The following is a 21,981-nucleotide window of genomic DNA, read 5'->3' on the forward strand; positions in this document are numbered from 1 at the left end:
CCCTTCCCCATTGTGAATGTCACTGTAAACATTTTTTCAGAGCAGGCAGTGGCCGGACCACTGCCTGCTCTGAAAAAATGAAACGAAAACGTTTCATTTTTCGTTTTTGTAATGCATCTCGTTTTCCTTTAAGGAAAACGGGCTGCATTACAAAAAACTGCTTTATTGAAAAGCAGTCACAGACATGGTGGTCTGCTGTCTCCAGCAGGCCACCATCCCTGTGAGGACGCCATTCGCAAGGGGGTCGCAAATTGCGACCCACCTCATGATTATTCATGAGGTGTGCATTTGCGAAGCCCTTGCGAATCACAGATGGTGTCAGGGACACCATCCTACATTCGGATTTGCGACTCGCAATTTGCGGGTCACAAATCTGAACCTACCTACATGTGGCCCCAAATTCTTAAAGAAAGTCACAAAAGTGCACCCATGGTATATGTCGTACCCCTATAAAATATTTGTGAACTGTATTTTAGCATGGGTAAATACGCATGTGTAGATTTGCTCATGTGAAAATCTATTGAGCATTTGCAAGTTCATTTTCCCTCCAGCCACTTTCTTCCCAACCCTGGAAGAAGTTCTAATCCTGCCATTGTCAGGAGTAAATGTCCACCCTTTCTTATTATGGGAAAATATTAGAGAGAAGCTGGTGAAAATCTTTAAAACATGCAGGTTAGTAGGTTTGCAGACTCAAAGGCATTCCAGCCCTGGAACTATTGCTTTCTGCTTCCTCCAGCCCCAGTATGCAGATCTGCAGAAAGGTGGAAAAATAAGGAAATTGCTACAGTAGGGATTGAAACTGCAAGTATTCAAGCCCTTCTATGGTAGTAGCCCTGGCATAATCAGAGAGGCTATTATCAGAGCTCTTACATAATGAGATTGCTGCTATAATTTGGCGCCACACTACATGGCACCAAAGGGACAAGTAGATCTTTTTACAGGACAAGTAGATTTGAGAAGCAACCTGTCCCGTGGACAAGTAGATATTTTAATAAATTCCACACCCCTGTATCGGAGCGAAAGGAAACACGTCTGAACCTGATGGCAGACAGAAAACAATCTAACATGGAGTTGATGGCCATGCGCAATGGAGCCGAAGAGGAGTCACTCGATCCCGTGACTCGAAAACACTTCTTCGAAGAAAAACAACTTGTAACACTCCGAGCCAAACACTAGATGGCAGACGTATGCATAGCATGTGTATCTGCAGCTACAAATGCCATCGAATATATACATATACATATATATATATATATATATATATATATATACACACCCACACACACACGTATAAAAAAAGATTAGATGTTCACTGAAAAAAAAACTACGGTTACAGGGACGTTTTAGTTAGGTTCAGATTTTAGAAATTCAATAGTTATACTTATCTCAAGAAACTATGAGTCTGATTCAAAGTTTGGCAGATGGGGTTACTCCGTCACAAACTTGATGGATATCCCATTAGCCGTATTTCGATTCTATTCTATCCTATTGAAATCGTAATCATTTGTGACGGAGTAAGCAGTCTTCCAAACTCTAAATCAGGCCTCACAACTCATCCCTAAGGTAACTATAACTCACACCCCTGCCATGCACAATTTTCTCATCAATAATTATTTTGCAAATGTTGCAGTTATGTTATAAATGATGTTATAGAAGATGTTGTTACTGATGTAATATGTGGGTTAAGTAGCAGTGCATGGTGAGGGCATGAGTTACTAGTTACTTCGGAGCACAAGGTCACCATTTCTGGGGTTTGTGCGTGTAAAATCTGAACCAACCTATAAAATCCCTGTAACCTTTGTTTTTTTCAGTGAATTTCTATGTTTTTTTTAAATCTCTTTCATAACTCCCCTGTAACCCTTGTTTTTTTCAGTGAATTTCTTTTTGTAATGTTAATTAATATTTAATTACCGTATGTTAATCCAACTCCGCCGCAAAATGTCTTTGGCCCTGCGCCGCTCCAAAGGCATCCAATCCTGCACCAGGCACAACCTTTGGCGACCAGGCTCTGCAACCAACCCACTGCAGGCACACAACCTCGCACCACGCATGGCCTTCCGCCTTGCATGGCAGGGGAACAGCTGCAGAGGCCCACCGCCCACATGTAGGCAACCCAGGAGGGTGGGCACGGAGCCCACTGGGCCCAGGACACTTACAGCCCCCCCCCCATCCCTCAATTACCAAAAGGGGAGGGGGCACACAGCTAATCTCCTTGGGCAAATTTCAGCCCCCCGTCTTTGTTAATGCAGGGCCTGCCCTGGGGAAGTGGTGGGCCCATAGGCTGAAAACAGCCTGGGAGGGGGTCCACTGTACCCCTGCCAAATCCAAATTTGGCCAAGCCCGGGAAAGTGGTGGTCCCCGGGACCATAAATGGCCCGTAAGGGATGCTACCTAGCACCCTTCCCCCTTTTTGGTAAATCGGCCTGTCCCCAAAGAGGTGGTGGTGCCCAGGGCCATAAAGGGCCCTGGAAGGGAGATCCACACGGACCTCTCTCCCTGCTATTTTATTTATTGTCCTTGCCCCAGGGAGGTAGTGGTCCCTGGGGCCATAAACGACCTGGGAAGGGAGGACGCGCTGCATCCCTCATCCAATACATTGGCCTGGCCCTGGGGAAGTGGTGGTCCCCGGGCTGATATCGGTCACTGGGGGGTGGCCTGGTTCACCCTAGGGTTCAGCTTTAAGCAAGTGCAGGAAGGAGACTGTGTTTTTCTTAAAAAATAAATTTCCTGAGATTTGCTGATCGCCTGCAATTTTCGCTGGAATGTTTTTAACTAAAAAGCTTTTTGGACGTGGCAGAGTCCCTGGGGTATCCCACTACCAGGCCTAGGGGATTAGAGTGTTTCTACCCTACACCTTTTTTGGGGGGGGTGGAGGAGGGGGGAAACTCTGCTGAGTCTGAGTCCAAAAATGGCTGCCAACATTTCCTGTTGAAGTGTTGGCAGCCAATCAGATCTCAGCATGAGATCTGCCGGATCTGCCTTCCTAGATATACAATTTATTATTTATTTATTTTTTGGTTGCCCCAAGACTACTGAACGGATTTACAGCAAATCACAAAAAGGGTTCTTTCTGGACCCAGAGCCAAACTTAGCATAATACCGTCCAGTGGTTCAGGCATACAGGAGATTGCAAGGAGTAAACACATTTTGGGACCAGCCCATTTTCCTCAGCCCCTGCTTGCAAATCATCCCAAAACTTTCAACACAACAACTGAACTCAGGTGTGTACTACTTTTGAAAATTACGTGGGCATACATCAAGCGGAGCCAAAGTTATTTGCAAAATAGTAACTGCTTTTCCTACGTGTAGGAAATTGGCTCTGTATATACTATTTCAAAGTGAGAAATAGTGTGCACAGAGTCCAAGGGTTCCTCTTAGAGGTAAGATAGTGGCAAAAAGAGATAATTCTAATGCTCTATTTTGTGGTAGTGTGGTCGAGCAGTAGGCTTATCGGGGTAGTGTTAAGCATTTGTTGTACACACACAGGCAATACATGAGGAACACACACTCAGACAAATTCCAGGCCAATAGGTTTTTATATAGAAAAATATATTTTCTTAGTTTATTTTAAGAACCACAGGTTCAAGATTTACAAGTAATACTTCAAATGAAAGGTATTTTACTCAGGTATTCTAGGAACTTTGAATAATCACAATAGCATGTGCAGTTTTGACAGAAATGGCAATAAGCTATTTTAAAAGTGGACACAGTGTCCCGGTTCCAGTCTGCCAGCAGGTAAGTACCCGCGTCTTCGGAGGGCAGACCAGGGGGGTTTTGTAGGGCACCGTGGGGGACACAAGCAGGCACAGAAAGTACACCCTCAGCGGCACAGGGGCGGCCGGGTGCAGAGTGCAAACAGGCGTCGGGTTTCTAATAGGAATCAAAGGGGAGACCCGGGGGTCTCTTCAACGATGAAGGCAGGCACAGGGGGGGGCTCCTCAGGTTAGCCACCACCTGGGCTAGGCAGAGGGTCGCTTCCTTCAGGTCCTGAGGGGCTGCGGGTGCAGGGTGGTTTCCAGTCGGGTTCCTTGAAGAAGGCAGTCGCGGTCGGGGGGCATCTGGATTTCCTCTGCAGGCGTCGTTGGGAGGGGTCAAGGGGGGGGTCAACTCTGGCTACTCACGGGCTCGCAGTGGCCGGGGAGTCCTCCCTGTAGTGTTAGTTTTCCACAGGTCGAGCCGGGGGCGTTGGGTGCAGAGTGGAAAGTCTCACGCTTCCGGCGGGAAATGTGTGGTCTTTAAAAGTTGCTTCTTTGTTTCAAAAAGTTGCAGTTTCTTGAACAGGGCCGCTGTTCTCTGGAGCTTCTTGGTCCTTTAGATGCAGGGTAGTCCTCTGAGGCTTCAGAGGTCGCTGGACCCTGTTGGATGCGTCGCTGTTGCAGTTTTCCTCGAAGTAGGGAGACAGGCTGATGGGGCTGGGGCCAAATCAGTTGTCTCAGTCTTCACTGCAGGGCTTCAGGTCAGCAGTCCTTCTTCTTCTTTAGGTTGCAGGAATCTATCTTCCTCGGTTCTGGGAGCCCCTAAATACTGGACTTAGGGTCTGGGAGGGCAGTAGCCAATGGCTACTGTCCTTGAGGGTGGCTACACCCTCTTTGTGCCTCCTCTCTGAGGGGAGGGGGGCACATCCCTAATCCTATTGGGGGAATCCTCCTTCTACAAGATGGAGGATTTCTAAAAGTAAGAGTCACCTCAGCTCAGGACACCTTAGGGGCTGTCCTGACTGAGGGGTGACTCCTCCTTGGTTTTCTCGTTATCTCCTCCAGCCTTGCCGCCAAAAGTGGGGGCAGTGGCCGGATGGGCGGGCATCTCCACCAGCTGGAATGCCCTGTGGCGCTGTAACAAAAGGGGTGAGCCTTTGAGGCTCACCGCCAGGTGTTACACTTCCTGCAGGGGGAGGTGAGAAGTACCTCCACCCAGTACAGGCTTTGTTCCTGGCCACAGAGTGACAAAGGCACTCTCCCCATGTGGCCAGCAGCATGTCTGGTGTGTGGCAGACTGGCAAAAACTAGTCAGCCCACACTGGAAGTCGGTATGTTTTCAGGGGGCATCTCTAAGATGCCCTCTGGGTGTATTTTTACAATTAAGTGCACACTGGCATCAAAGTGCATTTATTGTGCTGAGAAGTTTGATACCAAACTTCCCAGTTTTCAGTGTAGCCATTATGGTGCTGTGGAGTTCGTGTTTGACAGACTCCAAGACCATATACTCTTATGGCTACCCTGCACTTAAAATGTCTAAGGTTTTGCTTAGACACTGTAGGGGCATAGTGCTCATGCACATATGCCCTCACCTGTGGTAAATTGCACCCGGCCTTAGGGCTGTAAGGCCTGCTAGAGGGGTGACTTACCTATGCCACAGGCAATGTGAGGTTGGCATGGTATTCTGAGGGGAGTGCCATGTCGACTTAGTCATTTTCTCCCCACCAGCACACACAAGCTGGCAAGCAGTGTGTATGTGCTGAGTGAGGGGTCCCTAGGGTGGAATAAGGCATGCTGCAGTCCTTAGAGTCCTTCCCTGGCATCAGGGCCCTTGGTACCAGGGGTACCAGTTACAAGGGACTTACCTGGGTGCCAGGGTTGTGCCAATTGTGGAGACAGAGGTACAGTTTAGGGAAAGAACACTGGTGCTGGGGCCTGGTTAGCAGGGTCCCCAGCACACTTTCAAATCATAACATGGCATCAGCGAAGGCAAAAGTTCAGGGGGTAACCATGCCAAGGAGGCATTTCCTTACACTACGGAAACTAGTTCCTACTTACTGATACCACCTGTAGGATATAGGTATGTAGATATTTTCTCCCCAGAAGTGTTTCAAAATCTTCATGAAAGCAGAATAAGAGTGATTTGATTTTCCAGGACTACTTTATCTTAGACACAGATGTTTTTTGTACCAGAAGGGAAAGAAAAGATATAAGCAGTTCGGTATCAGATTTGGCCATAAACAGACAAGAAACGCCCAGCACATATATGGGGTGGCAGCATTGTTTATTACATTTGTTATTATAACAAAATTAAAGAATTGTTCAAAAACAAATGAATTACCTGGTACATTTCGCGTCCAAAGAGGTAATCCCACACCTGCCTCTGAACATCCCAATTCACCAAATAACCCTAAGTGAATTGAGAAAAACACAATTTTAAAACTCAACTATAAAACGTGTTTGAGTGTATTTATGAATATAATTGTCAAGAACATTGAATTTATGGGTTTGTCTTTTTAACAAAGGGCATCATTTCAGCATATGTGCATCGGCATCACAAAGCAATCACAAATTCTAAGCCTTACAAGGCTCAAAGGAAGGTACTGATTGCGAACCCCACCCTGACAGTGGCAGATGATACTGAAAAATATTCAAATAAACCTGTGAATGCTTCTTAATGATACAGCAGGTTGATCCCAGAGGTCTTTAAGGCATATCATTCTCACAGAAGCAAATTATTTTCCTTTGAATAGGACAAGACACAGGGTGTGCAGCCAACTCTCTTTTAGTTACCAACAGGAGGAGAATGTCATACAGGTTTGTTTTCAAAGGTATAGAGATCCATAGGGTCTAGAGTAGATGTCTACTAATTGAATACAAAGGAGAAGCAAGAAATCGAAGCAAGGTTTTTAGCATTAATAGAATATGTAGACTGGAACTATGTAATTTCCCAAACTAAGACTGTGCATCCCATCCCCATCCGTGTCATCTGTCAGCATACAGCAGTAGTCTTGGACCAACAAGTTGCACATAAATACCCTAAATTTACAAAACCTCTTTCTCTCTCTTGTAATGTTTCCTGATCTCAACTTGCCTTTCATGTTACTGTTTTCCATCTCCTCAGCTTCCTTCTATTGCCTCATGTTCCTTCCTCACGTTCCACATTGTTGCTATAATTTTGCCTTGCCCTTCCATTCATATATATTGCCACTTCTATTACTGGTTAGGGCATCGATGGGGCCTGAAGGGAGCTTAAGCCATACACAAGCAACCAATATAACACAGCTGTAAACACCATTTTGTGGGAGCAGATTTCCACTCACCATCTAAACATTATGCTTTATTCATTTTAGTTCATGTTCTGTAGTTATCTTCCAGTTAAATCACCATGACTCGCTATATCAGTGAAGCTTTCTTTAGAAAGCTCAATCAGAAATTGGCAAAGCCTTCTTTGGAAAAGAAGAAAACACAGAGATCTCCTCTACTACAAGAGACAGACATAGGGTTTCGCACCAAAATGGGTAACTTTACCTCCAAAACTAATTACTCTAACTCCCAGATGAACTTTGCTCCACAATGGCCTCCAAGAAATTGTTTTCAGCATAAATGGATACCCTACTTGAGAATAAAACATTAAAATAACCCACGAAAATGAACTGAGATGGATGAATGACTTAAGTGCTTTCAGCTGACCTCTGGTGCGTCTTTCGAGTCATGAGTTTAAATTACAGCAGGGCCAACTAAGGTATTCAACTATTCAAAATCAATAAGTTGAGTAGCATGAACTTGTCTGGCATGGGATACTCCAATCCCTGCATAAACGCCCATCTCTAATTCTTTATAATCTGCAACTTGTTATGAACTAAGTCACCAGTTATAAAGGAAAGAGATCAGAACTTGACTGTAATAAGTTATTTTAGTTGAGGTCTGAGGTCACAATGCCTGCTGCCACAGCCAAAAGCAAAGGTGAAAGGCAGATCAGGTCACGAAAATAAAAATGTTGCTTTTCTTTCTTCTGCTCTATTTTTCTAGTTTAAAGTGACTAGCACAAAGAACATGATTACTTTTAGCATTCTCTAGATAATTATAGAAAAGGTAGGATCGTTCTGCATGTTTCTACACATTCTGAAGTACTGCAGCTTTTTTTTTTAAACTGGCTGAGTACTTAACTGTTTCTAATATCTTTTTTCAACAAATATCTAACAGGTTTTTGATGTCTTTAATTTTGCACTTGAGGTTTTGATATTATTCACCATGATTACAAACAGGCTGTCTCTCTTTCATATGAAAGAGCTACTCACCAAGGTTTTAAGTGGTTTGTGGGAAGGGTGATGGTGTGACCATGTATTATACGGAATACAGTACCTCCTGCCGTACATGATAAGGATATTGCAAGTCACCTCAGCGTTCCATAACCGTATAAACCTTATAAAGGAACTCTACCTTTGGCCTCGTTCCTCTATATGGTTGTGGAACTCCTCTGTGACTAGCAATATCCTTATAATATATGGCAAGCGTGACGCACCCAGTCGCCGATTATAAAGAAAAGATGCCAGAACTAGACTATTATAAGTTATTACAGACGAGTTCCGACGAATCAATCGTACTTTGCAGTCACACCACAAGTTCAATGCAATATCTTTAAAAGGACATGTGGGGAACATTTAACAAAAGCAATGCAAATAACCACAAAAACAGAGACTTTAGAGAATCAGAAATAGTTACTGAAGAAACTGAGTTAAAAAAAAAAGTAATGAGACTTGCTAAAATTGGACCAGGAAAGACCACATAGCTAACAAGGACAACTCATTTATTAGTGTAGCGGTGCAGGCAGACATATCTTTAGTCTGTATTGACCCAAGACTTGCCCCCTTACTGCTTTTGAATTCGAAGTTTCGATTTTGCAAAAATGAATGGAAACTACCTGCAACCACTCTGGGTGATGTAATGCTAAATTGAAAAAAGCCACGTAGAAGGCCGAGCATTCCTCAAAAATATTAAAAGGAATTAAGTAATGTTATAATTAATAGTGGGTCCGAGCGTACAAATAGTGAAAAGGTATAAAGTGGAACAAATCACCCATGGATTGTAAGCATAAACACACGTGCTTCGATCTCTCCCCTGTCCCACTCCATGCACGAGTGCTGCAAACGATAGAGTACACTGCAACACGCGCACCACAGTAACAACACTTCGCGATTGGGGCCCCACTGCATTCAGAGACTGTTTCGATCCATGCGTGAGCAACTATAGGCTCATTTTACTTCACTGAACACTGAGGTACAATGACAAACGCACGAGCCATGGGCAACTCGTGTGCAAACACTACTTACAAAGGCGACTTAACCGACACGCACTGCCATCTACGTAACCCTCCGTAACTGTGGTTTGGGGCCTCGACGTGGGTGTGAATGCATAAATGCAAATATAATACAATACAATAAACCAATATTATCCTGAGCTCTGCAAACTATTAGGAAATAAAGCTTGCCTTGTTTAATAGCTGTAGCAGAGAGTAAACGTTCTCTCTCTTGGACGCGTAAGGGCTGCGTGATAAATTAAATCCCACTCAAAGTACTGAAAGAACAAAAACACATCATATTCCCAATATCGATTGAAATATCTGCAAAAAACAACAAACACACTATAGAAATGGCAAAACGCCATTAGCCTCTCTGAAGACCCATAAGCAAACCACCACGATTACCGTGGCAAGAAACAAACACATTGAATACAGATCTAAAGACAAAGGGAGATGAGCTCAGCCTAAATTAATCTACAATAGCAGGATAAATTATGCCATATCAGTTTGAGAACAGGAAATAATTTTCGTGAAAAAAAACAAAGCAGAGGAGGAGCTTGGCAGAAAGAGTTAGGCACATTCTCCCTGATCTAAATGGCATAGCCAATTAAAGAAGAGATATTCTATGCTGGCAACCCCAGTTTGAAAGCTGTAGACAAAAATAATATTGCCCCAATTCACTAATGGACTGTTCTTTCAGTAGAGGTTATTTTTCGAGGTTGTATTGGTAACCCATTTCCTTCTGTAGTTTAAAAGGGAAATGTTTGGAAAAAAACTTTTTATAATAGTTTCTCAATATGGGCTCATGTGCAGTTCAGTGGGGACATGGCTTATTGCCGACTAAGATGGCTGCTTGAGCAAGTAGCTCCGGTGAATCGTCCGTGAACACAGTTGTCCTGCACCTCCAGGCAGTCCTTCAGACTGGGCGGCGGCCACGACTTCGGAGACAGCTGGGCACACTGCAGCCAATCCGCCTGGGTGGTGAGAAAACTGAAGGCGGGGCAGAGGAGTTCTCCACTGTGGCACAGGCGAGATGGTTGTGGCCGTGGCATCGGATCGGGGTAAGAAGGGTGGCCCTATCCCTGCTGTCGGCCCCAGTGATTCTGTGACTCTAGTAAGGAGGGCCACTTCTACACCTGCAGGTCCCTATTAAATGACCCCCAAAGCTGAGGACAATGGGCACCGGTCGGGGTCAGGGGAGCAACGGAGAGGCACTGAATGGTGTGGTCAGCCCGAGCTCCCTAGTGGTCGTGGAGCGGGGTCCAAGAGGCCCATAGGAGGATTGTGGCGACAGCGCCCCCACAGACTATCACTTACCAGCGAAGGGAAGAAATTGTGCAGGACAGTGTGCAGCTCCTGCGGTTTCGGCTCTAAAACCAGCTAACCAGAGGGCTCCCAACACCAAAGTGCCATCACCCAGGAGATTATGAAACTTCAGAAACTAAATCTGAAATATGGCCTGTTCTTTCCGGCGAAGCTGTGGATCAGTGACATGGGAGAGTCACGCATTTTTTGTCTGCCCCTGGAGCGTGTGGTTTGAGTCACATGGCTACCTGTTTCTGGAGTCCTGAGAGACACCCAATCCCTGGAATGGTAGAGATAATGTCCACAACATACGCCACGCAGTTGCACAAAGGCAGCCCAGACCAGGGTCGAGGCAGAGGTGAACAATCACTGGTAAACAAATTATCTGGTAGAGACAATAACTAGCTGCAGAATCCTTACCTTGGAATTTCTAAGGCGTCAGAACGCATCCGAAAGATTTTTGCGTGAGCAGTACCCTTGTGTGCTGTCATGTGGCTTTGTTCGGTTCCGCACTGCATCGTTGGGACTGGAAGTCACCTCTATATATACCACTTTGGCGTGAAGACATCACTTACGATTCACAACTTTCCACGCCAGGAGCACAGAGCCATGAAAAGCACGGACAGTGGGGTGTCCAAACTAGGGCCCTGAAAGGGACCATCCCTAATCCTAGAAATGTGTCCGCCGAGCGGGGAGGAAGTGGTGGGTCTGTAAGGAATCTGCAGCCTGATATTGTTTCTACCAGATAATTCGCTACAGAAGGTAAGTAATTTGTTCATCTGACAGCGACATCTAGCTGCAGATTCCTAACCTTTGAATGGACACCCAAGCAATACCGACCCCGGCGGTGGGCTGCAGACAAATTTTGTAAACTAAAAAATCCTGCAGGACCGGACAGGTGAAATGCCCATCCCTGCGGACCAGACTGTCCAGGCAGTAGTGTTTGGCAAACATGTCCAGAGATGCCTACATTGCTGCCTGGCAGATGTCCAGGACTGAGACACCACGTGCCTACACCATGGTTGCAGCTTTTCTCCTCTGGTGGAATGGGCCCTTAAGCCCTCAAGAGGCTGCTTTTTTACCAAATCATGGCAGATCTTAATACAGAGAAACCCCAATGCGATATAGTTCGTTTGTAAACTGCCAAACCTTTCTTTGCTCCAATATACCCCACAAAGAGCGGGTCGTCCACATCAAACTCTTTAGTGCACTCAAGGAAGAATAACAATGTTTTTTGTGTCCTGACGGTGGAGTCGCTTCTCTTCTTTGGAGGCATATGGAGGAGCATAAAAGGTGAGCAGGGTGACCGATTGTCCCAATTGGAATGGGGTCACCATATATGGAAGGAAAGAGGCTCTAGCACGAAGCACCACTTTGTCTGGAAACAGTCAAATAGGGGGGCTTGAATGACAAAGCAGCAGCTCACTCAACTTCCTGGCAGATGTTACAGACACTAAAAAGGCTGTCTTGATAAGCAGCCAGAGGGGACAATTGTGCAGCAGCTTAAAGGGAGTAGACACAAGGTAGGTGAGAACCAACTTAAGGTCCCAATGAGGCATGATGAATGGGGATGGTGGAAACATATGTGCAAGCCCTTTGGAAAACCTAATAGGGTACTTAAATAAAGAGGGATGGTCAGGCAGCCGCAGGAAGGCGGACAGAGCAGAAACATATCCCATAAGAGTACCCAAAGCAGAGCCCTGCTGGACAAGGACAAGAATGAAGAGAAGAATATCAGAGAGAGAGGCAGAAAGAGGGTCGATAGACTTTTCTGTACAATATTATGCAAACGTTTGCCATCAGCAGGCATATACCGTCTTGGTGGAGAGATGCCTGGCTGCCAGAATAACATTATAGACTTAGGGAGCAAGGTTGAAGGCTGTCAACTGTTGCCGCTCAATCGCCATGCAAGAAAGCAGAGAGTTGACAGGTTTGGGTGGAGAACCCTCCCCTGCTGCTGCGACAGAAGATCCTCCTGAAGGGGCAATCTGATTGGAGGATCGATTCTTATTGTCAGAAATTCGGGAACCAGACTCTGTGCCCAGTCCTGTGCCACAAGGATTACTTGGGTCCGGTCATTCCTGATCTTCTTGAGAATCTGAGCAAAAGTGGTATGGGGAAAAGGTGCACAGGAGCCTGAACTCCACTCGAGACAAAATGCATCTCTGAGGGATAGCCGCCTTGGAAACTCCAATATGCAAAACTGCTGACATTGTGTATTGTCTTTTGTGGCAAACAGATCTAACCTCTGCTGAAAAAGTCAATGTGCCACCTCCCAACGGAGATGCCACTCATGATCCGCTAAGCATAGACAGCTGAGTTTGTCCACACTGGCATTCAGAGAACCTGCCAGGTGTTGAACCACCAGTGTTCTTCCCCGCTGTTCCATCCATGTCCAGAGGCGCAGACCACTTGACAAAGGGTGCATGACCCCACCCTGCCTGATGCAGTACCACATCGCAGTGGTGTTGTCCATGAACACCTGCACTATCCTCCCCTTTTTAGAGGGAAGAAATGCTTTCAATGTAAGTCAGATCACTCTGAGCTCCAGCAAGTTGATGCGGAGTCCGGATTCCGCTGGAGAAAACAGTCCTCTGATTTTCATCTCTCCTAGATGGCAACCCCATCCCAGGAGTGACGCATCTGTCACCACTGTGAAATCTTGTATGAGAAGGGAGAGGGGTCTGCCTCTTACCCAATCGCGGTTCGTCAGCCACCACTGCAGGTCTTCTGCTGTTCCCTCCAAGATCTGGACCATGTTGGAGAGATTCCCCTGATGCTGCACTCACTGAAACTTCAGGTCCAACTGCAGCACTGCATATGCCATCTGGCAAGATTCATCAGCAGGACGCCATAAGGCCTACCAGCCTCAGAGTCACTGTCACCAAAGTCCGGGGCAGAGAGTGAAACATCAGTATTGTCATAGGCCCATAGCCTGTGTCTTTAAATAAACATTGTATTTGCTTTTATTAATTTTATTATATTTTAGAACAGCTCGCTTTTCAGCTTGTTTTTTTTTTTGTTTTATCAGCTGCCTGTCTGAATCTCAAAGCTTGCAAAAACAATGCCCTTTCCTCACATTTCTGCGACAGAAAGTTCTGAAATGTGCAGGGGATCCATAAAAGTCCTATCACTTAGCGTTCCCACACTTCTGTTAATTAAAAAAAAAAAAGCTACCTTACTTATGTGACTCTTCCTCTCCCTAGACACGCAAATGAAGATGCTCTGCGCCTTGGAAGGGAGGCATTCTGGGTGGGTGAACAACACGAAGCCTGGGCAAGAAGTCCCTCACCTTTCTTTTTTTTACCATTTTTTCCTGGGATCTAGTAGCTTCTGGGCCCCCCTTTTGTGAATAGGGGGCAGATTGGGTAGTAACCTCACTCAATCTACAACATTGGGGGATGTGGTAGCAGGTGAGACAGAGAGACTGTTGGGCACATCTGCTACAGAGAGAGAGCACTGCAAAGTGGATTTTGTCCTCTTTCCGGTGCTGCCTCTCCTGTGATGATGGGTGCTTGAGGGAAGAGTTATTCCCCCTGGCACCATCAAAAGTGAAATCAGACAGCACCATTAGCTTGGTCAGCTTTCACTTTTGTTTTGCTGTGACATCAGCATGCTCTGTGCGCAGAAGTTACAGCAAAACCAAACAAAACAAAATTAGCAAATTCAGGATAAGAGGGAAGCTCTTCCTTCGCATCCAGGCTTTGATTCTGAAAAAGAAAATGCTTCTGAGTTCTAAAACAGAAGCATTTTCTTTTTCAATGTGTAAGACAATCCATTGGCGTCCTCTGCACCACAGAGGTAGTGTGGAGGGCGCCAACAGGTCGTACTCAGCACTAAAAAGAATAAGGAGTCTCCGATCCCCCCCCCACCACCCCCTTCTGGCCTCCTAACAAGTTATGTTGTTAATGCCGTTGTAGGGTTACTAAATGAAAGGTTGCATAACATTAACATTCATTGGCAATCGTGGCTGATCACCTAGAGCCAAGGGCAGAGAGGTGGCTGGGCTAAGAATCTCATTGGCAAAATAATACAGATTAAAAATAAAAAAGAGAACCTGCCTCAATTTCAATATTAATGAACTTAACAATCTGCCACTCGCAAAAACAATTATTTAGTGAACTTGACATTTCTCTATCAAAACTACCTTGGTATCAAGATCAATCATGGATAATATGGCTTTTCTTACATCGCCTTATAAAGGGCATAAGCTTGGGGTCCCGGATCTGGAATGCCATTACCCAGCCACTCACGCCTATAATACAACCTTCTTGTTTTGACAAGACTGAACAATTCCAAATTTGCATTTTCAAAGAACTCACCTGGCCAGCATCTGCATTTCTAGAATATTTATTTCTACACAACATGGGTGCAAAAGCAAGTATAATAGTAGAAAGGCCATGGAAGAGTTGGACCACATGCTGAGCTAGAAACTGCAGTTGTCCCTACTTTTATTGTGTGTTGGAATTCATGGATTGCATGTATGATTAGAATTGGCACTGGGTATAAACTGTGGCATCTGACGTTTTATGATCTATTTCCTTTGGGGCAATTCATCTAATTGAAAGCGGACAATGCAATACGCTAAATGTCCTCCTATATTGCATTCTCCATCATAAACCTAAAAATGTGTTCACTAATTTTGACCAACGTGGTGAAACTGCTAGAATCTGCATTCGCAAGAATGTCAGAAGACTGGTATTTGGAGCATATGCAATACCTGGGAAGGCTCATGTTGACAAAAGCACATCCAGAGAAAGAAGAGAACATGACCTAGGGAGATTACAGATTTACTATAGTTAATTATGTGGTGCCAGCCTAAAGCTGCATCTCTATGTTTTCAGCATCAATTTACATAATTTAAGTATGTTCAATAGCTGTATGATGCTCATAAGCATGTGCTCAGACATTTTTCCAGCTTCTTTAAAAACTTGTGGCATAAGTTGATTTTATGCACTGGGCTGGTCACCGTCTCCCAATGTAAACATACTGTATGTGTAAATAGATCCATATCTGGTTATGCTCGTAATCTGATTTCGACCAATCACATAGAGACCATATGGATGCATTGCTAGGCTATATTAAGTAAAGCTGAAGAAGACATGCCATGGTTCAAAGATCCACTTTTCACCATTGGAAATGGACTTAAAAACATTGCATGTTCTACCAAAATTGAAGATGCGTAGTGTAAATTGGTTTCCGTTGTCTCAGAATCAAAATGCCATTTGCTTCCTTTGATTAACTATCTCCATACAGACTGGACTGGACTCATGACATAGAAGGTCATTTTATTGGCAACCAAGTATAGCACCCTCAATCGACATTCCACCTGCTATCCATACCAGGTGCACTGACTCTGTATGACTGAATGCAGCACTGATAGAAAAACAGTTGTAGTCTAGTGTTCCCCAAGCATTTCTGATGATGTAAGAGGTTCTAGGTCAGCTGGGTCTGGTGGATCTTTTGACTAGTGGTTCCATTCCTCTAATCTGTGTTTGGCCTTTTTATCACAGGTTCAAATTCTAGAGAGGACACTCTCTCATCATTTTGAGGTTGATAAAATGAAGCAACGTTAAGTAGGAAATAATAAACATGTTATTTCAGTGCCAAGATATCTAAAGAAGGAAATAAGTGCTTTACTAATAAACGTTTGGCTAAGTGACCATTGTGAAGATGTAATGGCAAAAATGAACAAATAAAAGCTTAAGAAATGTGACAGCTTAAGTAAACATATTCTTAAGTCACCTGTAGGCTCAGCCTCCACTTGGAGCCTCCCTTGGACATGTTAAGATATACAAAAAAGTGATGAATGGAATGATCAAATTAATCTCAGCCACTGGTCATTACTGAGGCCACATTTTGGTGTGGACTGAGATGCTACCACAAGTAATTACAGGTGGCTTAGATTAATTCAAACATTCCATCACTTTCTTTTTTGTATACTTTAGCGTGTCACCCTAAGTGAGACGGGTATGCCAAGACGTAGGTCCCATGCACTGGAACCAAGCTATACCTGGCTGACGAGCCCCAACTAGGGAGAAACCGATCCTGGGTTGTTTGTGATCTGATCAGGGGTACTGGCCTGGCAGTTTGACCTGGACTGTTCCCACTGGAGCAGGATCAAGACTGATATGCATATGACTGGGTCCAAACTGGTGTGACACGGTGTGCAAAATAACAATGGACTGGGATGCGCCTAGAGTAGTTACCAGTGGCAGACATTAATTTAAGCATTCCATCAATCACTTTTTTGTATACTTTAACATGTCCAAGTGGAGGCTGAGCCCACAGGTGACTTAAGAATATGGGCCAAAGAAACCATCACCAAAATTCAATGTCAGGGCCGGATGCAAGGATTATGCATTCTTCCTTCGCTTTATTTCCAACTTTATTTTTAAAAGCAGACATTTTGTTAAATGTTCAAAGCGAAAACCTACTAATCCCAGAAGTCTCAGAGTTTATCACTGACAATCAATGTAGTAATCACAGGATTCCACGTTGTCCAATAAGGGCAAACTACCGCCCAGGTAGTCCATCATTGCCCTCATGACCTCCTCTTTCTTTGCTACTCATTCATCAGATAAGTCCCATTTTTATATCCTTATCTTAATACTGAGGTGCACTGAAGTATTTGCTTTTCCAATACGGACATTGTTTTGGTGAGTATGCATTGATGCTGTAATTGCCGCAGGAATACTGTTCGCTCCTTCGCAGCTGATACTAAGTGTGGCTTTCACCGCAGTGCAATCCACCACCTGCTTGTCGGCGCTCTTTCCTCTCAGTGCTAACTCTGTCAGTTCTAATCAGTCAGACGCACGTGACGCGTAGCCTTCACACTGGAGCCTTCGTCTGGAGACCCGACATCTCCCTGCTAAGAAGGGGGGGTCTGTATTGTGGAGTGTGCGTGTGTAACTGACGCCCTGTTCCTACAGAGTCAGTATTGCCTTCATTTTCATACTACGCCCCGGGGTCTGTATTCAGCAGCCGACTGGCCTCAAACACGAACAGTCTCAGCCCTGTTCCACATAAAGAATAGCAGCACACGGAGTGTTCACCAGCCTTTGCCCTTTATAGTGCGGCTGTGTCCACATCAATCTACCTGACGTGTTGTGCCTCTCTCTGACAGTTGCACGTGATTAGCAGCACCTGCCTGCCCTTTCACCTTTTCAAGGCTTATCTTTGGCTCACATTACCTTGGATTTAAAGTCATGGAAGCCTCTAATGATGATTTCACGGGGGTGGGAGGGAGCCTCTTTCTTATATGACCTGGGATGATGAGTTCTACAAGGCAGTTGGAGCCTCCGGCGGTCAAGGACGCCATGGGTCCTCTAGAAGAGCGTCTGGTGCAGCGAAAAAAGGCCGCTAGTGCCAATATTTCGCAGGTGACATGGGTTTGGGGGGTGGGGGGGGGGGGAGTTGTAATTTGGGTGTTCCGATCCATCCCCTACACCTATTTAGGATCCGGAATCAGAGCCACTGCAGCCCAAGTCCCCCCCCTCCCTGGGGAGGGGGGGGGACCTGGCTGCTTTTGCACGGCCAAAACAAGCCTTTCTGGCTAAGACCCTCGCACCCCCCACCACCAGACCCAGCAATGCCTCAGGAGCCCCTTTCCCTTCCCCCATACCCACAATGATTGCTCGCAGTCAGATGATGACTCACGGTCTTCAAGACCTTAGTGCCCCACCGAGTAAGCCTTCTACAGTAGCAACCAATTCCAACATGTTAGATCCCAACAATATAGTCCACCCCGGGCCTCGGAGTAGGCCCCAGAGGAAAAGGTTGCCCTCAATGTTGCAAACCACCACCACAAACCACTCAAGGAACTACCTCCGAGTGGAATGCCCCAGACCTACCTTACATGGTAAGATCACTTGGACCCCAAACGATGACCCCAAAATGGCAACTTTCCAGGCAAAGATCCCACAAAGGTTATAGGTAGAGCCTGGAGAGCCTGCTAAGACAAGTTGTTGGATACCATTGGACCCCTTGCCAATGCTTCAGGAGCTCTGATTTCTCCTTAGACCATCCTGGGATGGGCGCAGAGAGCGATTATTGTTTTAGGTAACGCCAACTGTGCGCTGTCCATGGAGTGGCGGCGCTCTTTGCTGATCAAAGTAGAGGCAAAGATTGGGGACCTTGTGTCCTCAGAGGCGGTCAGGGTGGGCTCTTCAAGAACTGTTCATCAAGGAACTGGGCAAGTTCATTAGCACCTTTACTTCATTGCCCAAAATCCAGTAGTCAATTAAAGAGGTTTTCCCTTCACAGGTTTCCAAGGGGCCAGTCATTGTAGGGGCCGCTCGAACAGACAAGGCGCTTCCCAAACTCTCTCTCCAGAGGTCAAGTCTCCAAGCGAGGCTACAACCAGGACCAGACATGCCACTCCAATTTCTACCCCACCAGGGGCCAACAGTTCAGAGGCAGAGGCTTCTAGGGACTATTCAACTCCGCTGGTTCTGGCGAGTGTTCGTTATTCTTCCATGGTACAGATGAAGAGAAGACTAGCACTGTGTCTTCACAACTGGAAGACTCTTACGTCAGACGCATGGGTTCTACATACAGGGAGTGCAGAATTATTAGGCAAATGAGTATTTTGACCACATCATCCTCTTTATGCATGTTGTCTTACTCCAAGCTGTATAGGCTCGAAAGCCTACTACCAATTAAGCATATTAGGTGATGTGCATCTCTGTAGTGAGAAGGGGTGTGGTCTAATGACATCAACACCCTATATCAGGTGTGCATAATTATTAGGCAACTTCCTTTCCTTTGGCAAAATGGGTCAAAAGAAGGACTTGACAGGCTCAGAAAAGTCAAAAATAGTGAGATATCTTGCAGAGGGATGCAGCACTCTTAAAATTGCAAAGCTTCTGAAGCGTGATCATCGAACAATCAAGCGTTTCATTCAAAATAGTCAACAGGGTCGCAAGAAGCGTGTGGAAAAACCAAGGCGCAAAATAACTGCCCATGAACTGAGAAAAGTCAAGCGTGCAGCTGCCACGATGCCACTTGCCACCAGTTTGGCCATATTTCAGAGCTGCAACATCACTGGAGTGCCCAAAAGCACAAGGTGTGCAATACTCAGAGACATGGCCAAGGTAAGAAAGGCTGAAAGACGACCACCACTGAACAAGACACACAAGCTGAAACGTCAAGACTGGGCCAAGAAATATCTCAAGACTGATTTTTCTAAGGTTTTATGGACTGATGAAATGAGAGTGAGTCTTGATGGGCCAGATGGATGGGCCCGTGGCTGGATTGGTAAAGGGCAGAGAGCTCCAGTCCGACTCAGACGCCAGCAAGGTGGAGGTGGAGTACTGGTTTGGGCTGGTATCATCAAAGATGAGCTTGTGGGGCCTTTTCGGGTTGAGGATGGAGTCAAGCTCAACTCCCAGTCCTACTGCCAGTTCCTGGAAGACACCTTCTTCAAGCAGTGGTACAGGAAGAAGTCTGCATCCTTCAAGAAAAACATGATTTTCATGCAGGACAATGCTCCATCACACGCGTCCAAGTACTCCACAGCGTGGCTGGCAAGAAAGGGTATAAAAGAAGGAAATCTAATGACATGGCCTCCTTGTTCACCTGATCTGAACCCCATTGAGAACCTGTGGTCCATCATCAAATGTGAGATTTACAAGGAGGGAAAACAGTACACCTCTCTGAACAGTGTCTGGGAGGCTGTGGTTGCTGCTGCACGCAATGTTGATGGTGAACAGATCAAAACACTGACAGAATCCATGGATGGCAGGCTTTTGAGTGTCCTTGCAAAGAAAGGTGGCTATATTGTTCACTGATTTGTTTTTGTTTTGTTTTTGAATGTCAGAAATGTATATTTGTGAATGTTGAGATGTTATATTGGTTTCACTGGTAATGATAAATAATTGAAATGGGTATATATTTTTTTTTGTTAAGTTGCCTAATAATTATGCACAGTGATAGTCACCTGCACACACAGATATCCCCCTAACATAGCTAAAACTAAAAACAAACTAAAAACTACTTCCAAAAATATTCAGTTTTGATATTAATGAGTTTTTTGGGTTCATTGAGAACATGGTTGTTGTTCAATAATAAAATTAATCCTCAAAAATACAACTTGCCTAATAATTCTGCACTCCCTGTATGTTCCAAGGCTTCCAAACAGAATTTGTTGGTACCCCGTGTCAAAACTCTGCTCCTAGGCCAATAAATTTCTCTGCTCTAGAGACAGATCTTATCGATGTGGAGGTGCATTCCCTCCTGCCAAAAGGGGCTATTCAGCAAACCACTATCCACACGCATTGCTTTATCAGCAACCTCTTTATAGTTATCAATTTGCAGGATTTCCACAAGTGGCTGGTTTACTACCATTCAAAAATGGAGTGGATCCACCTTCTGTAGGACGTGTTACGTCCTTCCGACTGGATGGTTTGCTTGGATATAAAGGGCACTTACCTGACCATCCTTATTATTTCACCCCACCAGCAGTTCCCCCCGTTTCTGTGGCCCCATCAGGCAGTTTAATTTTCCAATCTGCCCTTCGGGCTCTCCTCCTCCCCTTGATGCTTCACCAAGGTACTCAAACGGGTGGTGGAGCACCGTCAAGCACAAAGAATGCATCTCATCATTTACCTGGACTACATGCTCTTCATGGGCCAGTGTCCCCACAGGCTGGCAAGCCATCTGCAGTCAGCTGTCGACCTTCTGGAAAACTTGGGTTTTGTGATAAACAACGCAAAATCCTTCCTGGTTCTGTACCAGAAGGCAACCTTTTTAGGGTTTGTCATCGATTCCATGTGTCCACTTTGAGTCTTCCCTCTCTGAAAATTACAAAGATCAATGAACTGAGAAGAACCATGGTGAGACCTCAGACACTGTTGCAACAGATCATTCGCTTTGAGCTTCTCTCTCCCTCAGGCCACTACCGGAAGGGATTCACGTATCCCCAGTTGATTTGTCTTTCGAACTAAGCCAGGGAAGAGGTCTCATGGTGGGGGGTCTCACATGGAGGCAAGGATTGGGAGAGCAATTTTGGGTTCTGCCCCGAACCTAGTTATAGAGTCAGACACTAGCAGGTTAGGCAAGGGCGCTCGATGTGGAGAGTTTTACCCTGGGGGTTCATGGTCTCCCCTAGAGTAGACTTTGAACATCAATTGCTTGGAACTCCTTGACAGGTCCTTTGCTAGACAAGGGACAGGATTCAATCTTGCGTCCTCCTCATCATAGACAATGTTTCAGCAGTCCGAGACATAAATTGCCTGGGGTGCACGAGATCCAAGATCCTATCTGACTTGGCAACCAACTTCTGGAAGTACTGCCTAGAGAATCAAATTTCTCTAACTGCAGAGTATCTTCCCAGTTGGGAGAATGAGGTGACAGACTGGCACTCCTGTCACCTTTGAGACTCCAGTCTATGGAAACTCCATCCAGATGTACTCACTTCTCTTCAGGCTTGTTGTGGCCTCTTTTCCGTGGAACTGGTTGCACCTCGCATGAACTTCCAGCTCCCTAGGTTCTTCAGCTGGAGACCAGACCCACTTGTGGTGGCGACAGATGCTTTTTTACATGACTGGGCTCGGGAGAAGGGCTACAAGTTTCCTCAGTTTGCAATGAGCACGTGGGCCTCTGACCAGATCCCGCAGCAACAGCCAGGGGTGGCATTGGTCACTCAGACGTGGAGATCTCAAGTTTGGTTTCTGGTTC

The 21,981-nt window shown here is 45.5% G+C and overlaps 1 protein-coding gene across 1 annotated transcript in view; it reads right to left on the reverse strand.

Moving 5' to 3' along the window:
* Window positions 1–21,981, reverse strand: part of ACTR6 (actin related protein 6) — a 274,936-nt gene that overhangs the window by 240,895 nt on the left and 12,060 nt on the right. The window contains exon 3 of the mRNA XM_069239039.1: window positions 6,037–6,105. Coding sequence (XP_069095140.1) covers window positions 6,037–6,105 — 69 coding nt within the window. The remainder of the gene's footprint in view (window positions 1–6,036; window positions 6,106–21,981) is intronic.

This window comes from Pleurodeles waltl, chromosome 6 (assembly GCF_031143425.1).
Source record: "Pleurodeles waltl isolate 20211129_DDA chromosome 6, aPleWal1.hap1.20221129, whole genome shotgun sequence".
Classification (NCBI taxonomy): Eukaryota; Metazoa; Chordata; class Amphibia; order Caudata; family Salamandridae; genus Pleurodeles; species Pleurodeles waltl.